This window comes from Candoia aspera, chromosome 5 (genome assembly GCF_035149785.1).
Source record: "Candoia aspera isolate rCanAsp1 chromosome 5, rCanAsp1.hap2, whole genome shotgun sequence".
NCBI lineage: Eukaryota > Metazoa > Chordata > Lepidosauria > Squamata > Boidae > Candoia > Candoia aspera.
This window is the reverse complement of record NC_086157.1, coordinates 31,817,014-31,829,878: the sequence shown is the minus strand read 5'-3', so window position 1 is coordinate 31,829,878 and position 12,865 is coordinate 31,817,014. Positions and strand designations below refer to the sequence as shown.

The following is a 12,865-nucleotide window of genomic DNA, read 5'->3' as shown; positions in this document are numbered from 1 at the left end:
TGGTCCTTTTGCTCCAAGTCTTGGACAAGCAAGGTATGCAATGACCATCATTGATGATTTCTCAAGATACACATTTATCTACATCTTAAAACATAAAGATGAGGCATTTGAGAAATTTAAAAGTTTTGTGACATGGGCAAATGGAAAAATCCCTAGGCCTGTATCTGCACTCCAATGTGATAGAGGAGGAGAATACCTTTCTCACAAATTCAAAAGGTTCCTAGTGGAAAAGAGGATAGAACAAATTATTTCTAACCCTTACACCCCTCAGCAAAATGGTGTTGCTGAAAGAAAGGGTAGAACCTTGCAAAATGCGATGGAATGCATGCTAAAATATTCACATTTATCTTTTAAGTATTGGGGAGAGGCCATATCTACTGCTTGTTATGTACAAAACAGATTGTATAACTCTGTGATTCAGGACACTCCATTCCATTTGTTTTATGGTGTGAAACCAAAGGTAAACCATCTTAGAGTGTTTGGTAGCACTGCATGGGTTCATATTCCAAAACAACAGAGAAGGAAAGGAGGCCCCACAACAAAGAAAGCCATCTTTGTTGGCTATGAACAAAGCCAGAGGAGCTACAGGTTCATAATGGGAGAGAAATTAATAATTAGCAAAAGCGCTTCTTTTGCTGAACAAAACTGGGGGAGATTAAATTCTAGCTCTCCAGTTGATCTGACCACCACAAGAGAACAGCAAGGACTTGCTGATGGTGATCTTTTGCCTGATGAGGACATTAAACCAGAAAAGCAAACTGAAGATCTGTCTGATGAGACAGATGCTTCTCAGGAAAGTGATAGGAGTCAAAATTTAAGCCCTGTATTACCTCGCAGATCTCAGAGAAGTAATAAAGGCGTTCCTCCATCACATTTTCAGGCTGAAACAGTAAAGGCTTTTCACATATTCACAGAACCTGAGTCTTTAGAACAAGTGAATGCTTTACCACCTGAGATTGCACAAAATTGGCATTCTGCCATGCAACAGGAGTTAGCATCCTTGAAAGAAAATAAAACATGGAAACTGGTAAATCTACCTCCCAATGAACGCTGTCTAGGTTGTAGGTGGGTTTTCAAACTGAAAAGGGATGCTGATGGCAAAATCCAAAAATATAAAGCAAGGTTAGTTGCAAAAGGGTTCACTCAAAGGAAAGATTTAGACTTTGACAAGACTTTTGCACCAGTTACTAAAGGTGAATCAATTAGATTACTGTTAAAAATTGCTGCAAAGAAATGTCAGTTCACCACTATGACATTCAAACTGCATTTCTCTATGGTGATTTAGACCACAAATTATACATGCAGCAACCCCTTGGCTATGAAAAAGGGGAGAATCTAGTCTGTGAACTGCAAAAGTCAATCTATGGATTAAAACAGGCTGCTAGATCCTGGACCCAAAAATTAGATGAAAACCTGCAGAATTTTGGTTTTGAAAAAGGAAAAGCAGATCCACGTGTATATATGAAGAAAGACAAACAAGGCTATATGTATCTGTGCATTTATGTTGATGATTTGCTGCTGTTCACACCAACAGAAAAACAAAGGCTTGATTTTGAAGCCTGCATGAAAAGCCATTTCACAAAAGCCTTGGAACTGTAACAAATTACCTAGGTTTGGAAATACACAGGAAGAAGGATGGTGGCTTTCTGTTAAACCAAAGGGGAGATAATGTTAAAATATTGTGAATGGAAAGACATACAGAGTTGTCAAAGAAAATTGGTTTGCACCTTATTCTGTAGTATAAAAGGGGGAGTGTTAATATGTTTTCTACTACAGATTAAGGTTACTATGGTAACTAATCATTTTGGCCGGGTGAAGAGGTTGAATTTAATGGCCAAATGCTTTCTAGCACTCTGCCAACAATGCCTGCATACTATTCAAGTCTACAGCTTAAATACGATATTCATTATATTAACAAACAGTATCACAGGGTTCAGTTTGTGTACCAAAAGCAGAATGGGCTTTAGTTATCTAGTTGGCTATGTTACTATAGCATATTATGTTAAAGGATGCCCTTGAAAATGGCCTAGAAATGACAAAGAATTAAGCCAGTAATAAAACATCTTCAAAGACCCCCAGGCTCAAATCTAAATTCTGGGCTGAGCTCACATATAAACTCAAGGTGCAGAAGATCTACATATCCTGCTTATTCCATGTTTAGTGTGAGCTGACCCTAATTCTTTGTCTTTATGGTAGTGAAAATCTTCTTAGGCTATCCTCTACTATGTATCAGTTGCTATTAATGACATAACAGCATGATTTGACTATGTTTGACTGAAATAATTTTTCAAAACTAAGTATGCTATAATTACACATTTATTTTCCATTCAGAGTATCAGGAACACTGGTTTTACTTTGAAGCAAAATGGCAATTTTATTTGGAGGAGAGGGAGATCAGTGAAGAAAATCAGAATAAACCTCATTTTCCTGACAATTATGATGCTGAGGAAAGAGAAAAGGTAAATTCTTCAAGAAACAGCTGTTGAAAATGTGTGTGTGTGCACGGAGAGGGGGGAATAGATATGAAATGATACTTTTCTTACTAAAAATGGATCCTATACTGTAACTAAGAAATCATATGACAGAGTTTATTTTGTGTCTGCATTTACAGATTAGGTTTAAATTGGCCATTTGCAAGAGAAATAGTAATAGTAACAATCACAGCAAGTGACAAAAATATTTGAATGTTGGTGTTGGATATGGAGGTATGATGGACCCAGCTAGGGTGAGATCCAAAATCTAGTGGCTTTATTTTAAGGCACTTAGAAGGTCAAATTCCAGAAGTGGCAACTGATGCAAATGGGTGAGAGGCAAATGTTAATAGTCAAAAGAAAGCAAATACTCATGTTCCAGGAAAACTGGAAATGGTGGGTATTCAGTCTTGCAGGACCTTCTCACTAGAAGACAAGAAGTAATAGATCTCAGAGCTATACGATTACTGGGTCAGGTGGAGTTACAATAATAGTTATTGAAATCTTACAGGTCAAAGCTGCAGTGTTGTATACTGGCTGTTTTAACAACACATTGCTGTTGGTAACTCCTACAGGAGATGTGCTTAGCACATCTTAGCAGTACAGATGGTAAAGTGCCCTTCTGGTGATTCATTCAATTCTAATTCTCCAGCATTTTAGATAGGATTGCATTCCTTTGACCCTTTACGATCTCACCATCTTAACTGAAACACTCAAAATAGCCCAGGGAATAGGTAAAATGGTCCCCTCATAAAGCAAAATAATAGAAGTACAGCATATGTGAATGGTGACCAGTGAGTAGATATTGCTCAAAGCGTTAAAAGCAAATAAATCAAGGGACTCAAAAGCATAAACTGTAGTTTCACGTTTCTTTATGTTTTTAAAAAATACAAGCTGAGACATTTATATATGCATGTTCTGGTTTGCATTGCTGTCAAATTCGCCCAACCAAACTTGTTAGTTATCCATTTAGACTTACAGGAGGTGGAGTTCTGAAGGTCGTGGTGGCAGGAGAGGTCATGATGCTCCCATGATTGCATATGATGCTCTCTTAGGATGTGGTGGTGATTGGACAGAGCTTTGTAACCGGGCAATGTTCCATGGAGGTGAGTTAGTGCTTTCTGTATTTCATCTATAGTTCTTTCCTTGTAGAAATTCTTTCCTTGTAGAAATTAAGAGCAATATTTTCACAGCAGCTTTCCCCAACCTAAGGTTCTCCAGAAGCATCAGTCTACAACTCACATAACTCCTGCCAGTCCGGCCAGTGTTCCATTGAAAGTTCTATTGCCCAACCATCAGCCATTTCACAAATTTTCACTGCAGGACTCACTGTCCATTAGGGAGAGCAGGGTAACCCTAGATAAAGGGGGCACTAGTGCCAGCCCTTTAGATATTCCCTTGTACTTAAGTTTTAAAGTATGCATGTAACATGGGCCATTTCCTATCTAATAACTTACAGTGATATAAAGCTTTTCCTCATTACTGCTATTCTGGAACAATAATGATTAGAGAGCAGGCTATGCTGTCAACTGATATTAACGAGGAATAGCTTGTGGTTGTAACATAGACTATCTTCTGGTTTTCTTTGCAGCTGATTGAGGGGATTGTACACAAAAATAAAGAATTCTAACTTTGCATGACAGCAAGTTTTTATAAAATCTTAGAAAGCTGATTGAGTAATGCATTGATTCACTTCTAACATCACAGTTACAAGTTCATGCTGGTGAAAGTTGAGGTGGGAGATGCTGATGAAATTTTAGGGATTCAGTTCCCAGAGATGCCTGGAAACATGTCAGGAATACAACCCTGATCATTGTTTGGTAATAGTCTATCTGTCACACAATGGTTCAAGTCCCTTGATGAAACTAGCGACTCATTTGTGCTTTTGATTGTTTAGGCGAGAGTGCAGCTACAGGATCAATTGCCGGCTGCTTGTATGGGCTGCTCTATGGCCTCAGCAAGGTTCCTAAAGGCCTATACCAGGATCTTGAACAAAGGGAGAGGCTCGAATACTTGGGAGAGACTATTTTCCAACGATCTTCAGAGGAAAAGTAAAGATGCTTTTAATTTTTTATTTTCTAAAAAACTGGTAGCCAGTTTTGAAAACACATTTGCAGGAAGGAGAAAAAAAAAAAGACCTGAAGCCCCCTTTCGTTTAAGATTATACTACTCAGTAATAATGGTGTGCTCATCTCCCCCCAGGGTTATTAGGATTGCTGCCTTGAAGTATTTAAACAATGTTGGCAGTCAGTGTTCTAGAATATCTTTAAAGGTTATCTATGTTTCTTCAAGTATAGAATTTTGGCATTGATTTTAAAAAGCGAATCTTCTAAAAAACCTTTTCATGACATGAATTTTTCCCTCGCTCTCTTAATGTCACCTTGTCATCTGTATGCTTATGTTCACTTATGTCATCATTGTATATAAAAATCTAATGCTATCTGCATGCCAGAGACCACTTTCATCAACCTTCTAAAAGAGCATTGCTATTTTTAATGCACTGTTTCCCTGAAATTCTTAATCTTAAGTCCTGTCACTTCCTTTTAATGTGACTTTTTTGTCAGACTTGCAGTGCGCCATTCTTCTAAAAAGGGAGAGTCAACGCCAGGAAGTGATCCAAGAAAAGGCAGAAAATAGTTACCCAAACCATGCAAATAAATGTAAAAAAACACAAAACTACAATGGTTCCTAGTTTAGCCTTTCAGACTTTTTGATCCTATTTTTTAAAAGACAAAATTTGTAATTCTTCGGGTGGCTAAAATTATTGTAAATAAATGAAAGTTATGCCTCTTCATAAGCATTGTTCTTTATTTTCACACTGTGCTGATTGCATGTTCCTGTGTTGTCACTGGGATTTTTGTTTGCAGTTGTCACTAGAGGTCAAAGTTAAAGTGATTTATTTGTAGGCAGACATTTCCTCGATTTTGATTCATTTTCACTTATATTGGTCAGGATTCAGGCCCATGCATATTTACCTGGGAATAAGCTGAAATTGCCATGATTTACGTCCAAGTAGACACATACAGGATCACAAGAAGAGAGCACTTGGGTCTCACTAAAATGAATGTGAGAAGCTTGCTTAAATTGCACTCATTTCCATAGGACTTACTGTAAGTATGACTAAGCTGTCAGTGTAAGAAGAATAATCAACGGCCCATATTAAATGCTACAAAAATGTTTCCTTGCTAACTTCTCCAGTCCATCCTACGCCAACAATTTTGAATCATGAACAATAATATACCCCACTGTCAACTGAGTGGACTGCAGACTAGTGAGGGAGGACATCCATTCCTTTTTTCCATTCCTTCCCAATTCTGTTCACTCTTATTCTTCTGTCCCTTTACAGCATCAGACTTCTTCCTTCCTGTTCATGTTAGGGTGAAAAATGATAAAGACAAGGAGGCAAAGGAGTCAGACACAGACAGCAACAAGGCCTGGTCTTTCCCTTGGCATCTGTGTCAAAATCTGCAAGAAGGCAGGTGCACCGTAACGATCGAAGACTCACCCCTTTTGTACACGCAGGCAACGTCACATGCAAAAAAGGGTGGGATTTCAATCATGACCTCATTCCCATCATGCAGATTTGAGCTCCTCCCACTCCATGGACACGGCTGGTCCTTCCTCATCTATTTTAGGACAAGTAAAATAAGCAGTCACTAATGCACTGCCATAGACCAGCTTTTCCTAATTCCTGCTCTATAGTATACCTACCTCTACTTGTTTTAAGTATGCACACCCAGGCATTTGGCATGTACAGACTATTCTAAGTTGTTGAAAGCTACTCACGTGAAGAAAATAGGTGTTGAAACAAAACCATACACTTACTTTTTGACCAGATACTAATTTAGCTCTGGCCAGGTAAAAGATTACTTAATTTGCTATGTCATTAAGTGGTAACAATAACTTCAGTTCCAGCTTAGATATGATACATTTCATGATTCTTTAACAGCTTTACTGTAAGGGGAAGGCGAATCATTTGAAAGTATTTGTGAATCAACCTCTGAATTAGGAACATTTGTACCTAAAAAGTGTTTTGGATTATAGTTTGCACAACCCCCTTCCCACTGATGCTGCTGGCCTGAGCAGAGGGATATTGAAATATAAAATATCTGGAAGGGAGGAGATCACCTATCCTTGTCCTACATCTTTCCAAAGTTCCTGCTAGAAGAGGTATCTTGCTTCTTTATTAAAGGAGGTAGAGTGAAGGACTGCATTTGCAATTCTATTACAGTAATAGTGTATTTGTATATTAAAAAAAGAACTTGTAGTGGTTCCGTGGATTGCATCATTGCTTTCTGCAGCCATGAAGCTTAATCCCTACAGTTGATTACTATACTGCATTTCCCAGGTTTTGGAAGATTCCCATATCTTTACACCCAGATAAATATGTTTTAGGAACGAGCCACCATGCTGCCTGTTTAACCCACTTCCTAATCATGGGATTCTAGAGGCTGCTGCAGAGGAAAAGCTATTGTCAAGACTTCTTGCACAAGATCATAATATTTCTTGGGAGCTGAAACGATTATTATTTATTATTATTTATTTCCTGCTTGATAGATCACCTGTCAAGGCACAACTGCCCAAGGTAATATATAATATTAATAAATAATAAAATACAGTTATCTTGCATAACAGTCACATAAAACTGAACTGCTTTCCATGCCTCTAAATTAAACATTAGCAACACAGTTAACACTAACGCAGAGTTTCTCTTTTAGCCAGAGTATCACAGGAATGGGTTCCCACAATACAGAGATAATGTAGAAATGAGCTGTATGGATTTGGCTCTGGCTATTTAGGTTCTCCGGATAAGAACAGCCGCAAAACCAGCATCAGCTACAATGCCTTTGGAATTTGCCCTCTGTATCAAAATAACATTTTGGTCAGCTAGTGGAGTAGTCAAGAAGGCATTTGATGTAGCTATAAATGCATCACAGTCCTAGTTGGAACTGAAATGACAGTTTCTTCCCATGAAAAGGTTCTCATATGTTAAAGAGCAAATTTTAAGATCATCTGAAATGTTTAATCCTCTTCTTTAGCTCATACTTTCATAAAGGAAAGAGAACCCAGTGACCAGGCAGCGTTCTGATGCTGAGATCAGGTTCAGTAAATATGTCCGACAATCCTCAAAGCTATGCCTTCCTCCATTCTGTCATGTGTGTATCATGGTGCGGATCCAGCACAACTTGCTCTTAATAAAAGTATTGTCATAGGCGTAATGGTGTGTATGTGTGGGTGGTGGTGGTGGTGGTGGAGGAAACCTTGTCCCTGAAGAAGAGATAATGACTTGACCAAGTACTGGCTTTGAATTGTTTATTTCATTCAGTGATGGTCAATGGACAAATTTCATTTTTTTTCTTCTGGGTTGTCTTTTTTGAATATGGTAAAGGTTTATGTAAAGGGAGCCTGTGACTATGAGAATAACTGTTTGAGTTCAGTGTTCTTGTGTGCAGCACTATCTATAAGTGAAACACTGCATACTGGATTCTGCCATTTTAATTTTCAGAAAGGGGAAGAGTATTTAGGAAGGAACAAAGGGCAGACTGCCATCAGCATTGGTTGTGATTTTTTAGGAACCACCTAAATTTCAGATTATGAGAAGCTGAGATTAAAATAAATGCTGTTAAAACAGATTGTTCCTTCCTCCCCCAGATTTGGCCCTGGTCCTTCTGTTTGCAGGACATAGGCACTAAAAGTATTTTCATCATCAGGTGGCTACCGCTGAGCAAGGAATAAATAGTTGCCTAGCTTTACAATGATCTGGATGGCAGAATCAATATGGACAGCAGCTCATGTTGCTTCTTAGAATCAGACATGTGTTACATGGGCTGGGCACCCCCTTGTTATGTGGCATTAAGGATGAAATCCTGTGTTATTGGAGTCAATAATTTATTTTGCCCTTGACCTCCTCAGGATTTCATCCCAAAACAATTGTTGTCCTGCTTCTGCTTATATATGAAGAGGTATAAAAACTTAATCCTGTTCTGATCTGTAAGCTGAATCCCATTCACCTACTATTTTATTTGATGAATTAACCACCCAAGATTTATATGGTACTAGGGAGTTGAAACCACTGCTGTGTTCCCCCACCACCCTCCCTCCAGGCGATCATCTACTGCTGTTGATTTCACTCTGTGGCTTTCACACTATTTCATTTAGTAACAGATCCTCTCAAGCTAAAGCACTTCCTAAATCCGCAGCTGCCAGTATTCTAATTCTTTGAACAGAAGTGTACTTACAACCATGCTAATAACTGAAACGGTACAGAGGTCAGTTTATGTTATCCTGAATATTTTTGCAGACACCAAGCTTTTATCTTTGGCCTTTGTTATTTTTATTGTATTTATTTTCTATCCCGCCTTTATTATTTTTACAAATAACTCAAGGCGGCGAACATACCTAATACTCCTTCTTCCTCCTATTTTCCCCACAACAACAGCCCTATGAGGTGAGTTGGGCTGAGGGAGAAACTGGCCCAAGGTCACCCAGCCAGATAATGTTTTCATAAAAGAGATTTTAAGAGTTCATTTCTCCACATAATTGGGAATTGTGTTTTAATTTAGCTAAGTGGGATTTGGACCTACATTTGTCAAAACAGTAGCCTCCTATACTTCAACTTCAGTTTATGGGACATGGAAGTCTACCGAAATAGTAATCAAAATATGATAAATAAAATACCGAAATAGATTTTTTTAAAAATTGAGCAAACTTGCCAGCATTGAATTTTTAGTTCCTTAAGAAACATGTGCAACATTCAGCACTCCTTAGTAACGCTGTTTTTTTGGTATCCTTTATTTAGCTGTTGGCTAAAGCAAACAGCTATGCAATACTTTTTTTCAAAGTCAATGAAACATATTATTGCTTATATCAGATAGCTGATAATGGCCAGTCATAGACAGGTACCCATAATCACAGGTTGATGATGGTCTTGACTAAGGTAATATATTGTATATAAATGTGTACATTAGACAAATGGTTGCAGCTTTAAGAGCAATTTTAATATAAACACGTAATGTACGAAGTATGTTTATGGTTCCTCTTCCCAAAGCATTCATTTTCTTCTGTGCAGCAAAAGCAAAGGCACGAAGGTGAGCAACGATATGGTGCCGATTGACCCCACAGCACTGAAGAAGAAACTCAGTAAGATGTCAACCAAGCTAGGTGCCTTTGCTGTTCTCAGCAGCCTTTTGCTTTACCTCACAGACTCCGTCTCTAAGAAAGTTCAGGCTGGCAACAAAAAGGTCCCGTGGCTAGAAAGCATAGAGAAAAAGATGCGCTCACAGCGTGAATGCCAAAGGATGAAGAATGGCATTCACCCTACAAAATTTCAACTTCTGCAGTCAAGGTTCATGAACAGCCACCGTGAGCCTTACAGAAAGAAGCCAAGAGAGGTGGGAAGGTTGATTATTAAAGAAAAGCATTCCGCAACTAAAAATGGGCTAAATTCCATTGTAAGCAAGTTTGAGAGAAACTCGTTAGCTGATGAAGAAAGCCCAAAGACAACATGTCAAGAAAAAGCCAAATTGATTAGCTTATGTGGGAAAAATACTGTAAAAAACGTTCTGAAGAAATTTTTAGCTGCTGAGGGAAAAGAAGCTAAGGAGAAGCAGCCAGATCTGAAAAAGAACCTACCCAAAATAATCAGTAAAAACTCTGTCTTCTCCAAAATAAAAGAAAAGTTTGAGCAAACCAGTAATGTTTGTTCAGCTATTGATGTAAGAACATTGTTACTACACAAGGGGGAGAGAAAGGGCAAAAAGCCTCCACAGCAAAGAGCTATCTTCAAAGCAGAAATAAAAATACTAAAGGGCAATCTGACAGTAGCAGCAAATACCAACAGCAGTAGGCCACAACATTTGGTTTGTACAACTGTCCCTATGCCTAAATTTTGTGTTGCTACTGAAATTAATCATCCTTGCAGTTGGGCAACAAATACCAAGTGTACCATTCAGATTTCTGACAATTACCTCCCAGGGGGAAGAATAAAGGATTCGCAGGAAAAAAATGACATTCGGCTTGGTGAAAATGGGATATCAGAACACAAGGAACAGAAAAGAGAGTTGAAAAGGAAACATCATGAAATGTCTAAGATGGCAACAGACAAAGCAGACATGGTTGAAACTTCTGCAAGCCCAGCTGCTAACACAGACCACATTCCACTTTCAATGGAAAAGGTATTCCTTGTTGGCCATAGGCCTCCTTTGCCCATGTGCAACTTACACCAAAACCAGAATCCCACATCACCTGAAGGAAGTATGTTCCCCAGCTCTGGGAACAAAAGTAAAACACAAACTGTTAAGACTAAAGATTCTTCTACTAGTTGCCCCTCTATCACCTACCCTGCTAAAGGAGTTGGTACACTCGGTCACCAGGAAACTAAAGATGAGATTCCTGCCATACCAGAAGGCATGTGTAGGTCAAAAGAGACAGAAATAGAATTAACAGCATCCATAAAAGATCCTCCCTTTGCCAGCCAAACATGTTTCCCTAAACAGAAAGTGTTGGAAAATATTGCACCATTTTACTCTCCAACAGCTCAGGCATCTTGTAACACTGAGCCTTCAATCAAGAATCAACAATCAAGTGTTGAACCTGCTGCTGTGGACAAAATGTCTCTGAGTCGGAAGAATACAAAAGATTTTGGAAGCAGGTTTTCTGATGCAATTCAGGACAAAGAAAAACTGTCTGATAAAGAAGAACTATTTCCAAAACCTATCACAAATAATGATCATAAGGCAAAACAAGGAGACCCAAACCTGTCTAACGGCCAGGTGGAAAGTCAGAATTTGCCCCCACAGCCCTTGAGCCAACAAAAAAGCCAGGATAACACTAGGCCAAACTTTTCAAAAAAATCAGATCAAGTCCTCACTTCAAAGGACAGGCATAATAGTGTAAAAGGAAATGATCTTTGCAATGAATTTGAAAAACATTACACTTCCTTGCCCAATGCTATGGAGAAATCCAGATCTATCATAGCAATAGAAAATGACAAAGCCAAATCCTGCTCAGTCAATGAAAGTACACATTCAGAAAACAACAATGACAAGGAAAGGGTGAGCGTGAGTGATCTGGATAGCTCTCAAAACCTTCTGAAAGAAGTGCGTAGCCATGAAGACCACAATCCAATGGACAGTCCTGGACCTGCTTCTGAAAAATGTCATTTATCCTCATTAGATAATTCAGGAAAGGCACAACTCAATACTGCTGAACTCAACAGTCCTTTATGCAAAATGGGGAACCTTCCAATGCCAACCTCATCCTTGTTACCAAAGAATGAAAGCAATATTACAAGAGATAATATATCACGTTCTCATTCTAAGAAATGCTACAGTCCTTCTCCTAGTGACTCTCTAAAGTCCCAGGATACACCCAGACAAGATTACAAAATAACACACAACATGGGCAATGATTTAATAGAGAGTGAAAATAATGTTGCAGAAGACAAAGGTATTGATCATCAAAATGGGAAGCATCAACTGTTTTCAAAAAGGAAGCTTAGGAGGCCTGAAAATACCTCTGCACATCTAAAGCACAATGAAGAAGTGCAACCAATGCCCTTGGGAACTGACACCAGAAGGCAACAAAACATGAAAACAATGTCAGAAGAAAAGTCTGGGAAGAGCAATTTCCCTTCCCAAAATGAAATAATACTTCCAGGATGCAAAGAAGCAAGGAACAGGGATTTACCCAAAACAGCACAAAATCTGACTCCTTTATCAGTCATCAAAAGGGAACAAGAGAAGAAGACAGAAGATGAAAATCCTGTACCAAAGATGGTACATATCTCCAAAACTTCCCAGAAATCAAACAAAAATGAGTTTACAAAAAATAGTGGTAGTATAACAGAAACAAATGTTTCTCAGACACAGGAGTCAACCCCACCTAAATCTAAAACTAGTAATCTGGGAATAGTACTCAGCAACTCAAAGTACCAAACATCACCAAGGGAACCAGCGAAACAGGAGGGCGTTACAGCACAAGATGACACTATTGTACCTTTGATAGTCAAACACTCAAAGTACCAAACATCACCAAGGGAACCAGCGAAACAGGAGGGCGTTGCAGCACAAGATGACACTATTGTACCTTTGATAGTCAAACACTCAAAGTACCAAACTTCACCAAGGGAACCAGCGAAACAGGAGGGCGTTACAGCACAAGATGACACTATTGTACCTTTGATAGTCAAACACTCAAAGTACCAAACATCACCAAGGGAACCAGCGAAGCAGGAGGGCGTTACAGCACAAGATGACACTATTGTACCTTCCATAGTCAAACACTCAAAGTACCAAACATCACCAAGGGAACCAGCGAAGCAGGAGGGCGTTACAGCACAAGATGACACTATTGTACCTTCAATAGTCAAACACTCAAAGTACCAAACATCACCA

At 38.8% G+C, this 12,865-nt stretch overlaps 1 protein-coding gene across 1 annotated transcript in view; it reads left to right on the top strand.

The window, feature by feature from the left end:
• The window catches only part of ADPRHL1 (ADP-ribosylhydrolase like 1), a 28,488-nt gene extending 23,288 nt beyond the window's left edge, over positions 1-5,200 (top strand). The window contains exons 5-7 of the mRNA XM_063304867.1: positions 2,332-2,459; positions 3,445-3,577; positions 4,369-5,200. Of these exons, the coding sequence (XP_063160937.1) occupies positions 2,332-2,459; positions 3,445-3,577; positions 4,369-4,526 (419 nt within the window). The 3' untranslated portion in view covers positions 4,527-5,200. The remainder of the gene's footprint in view (positions 1-2,331; positions 2,460-3,444; positions 3,578-4,368) is intronic.
• Positions 5,201-12,865: the final 7,665 nt, after the last annotated feature.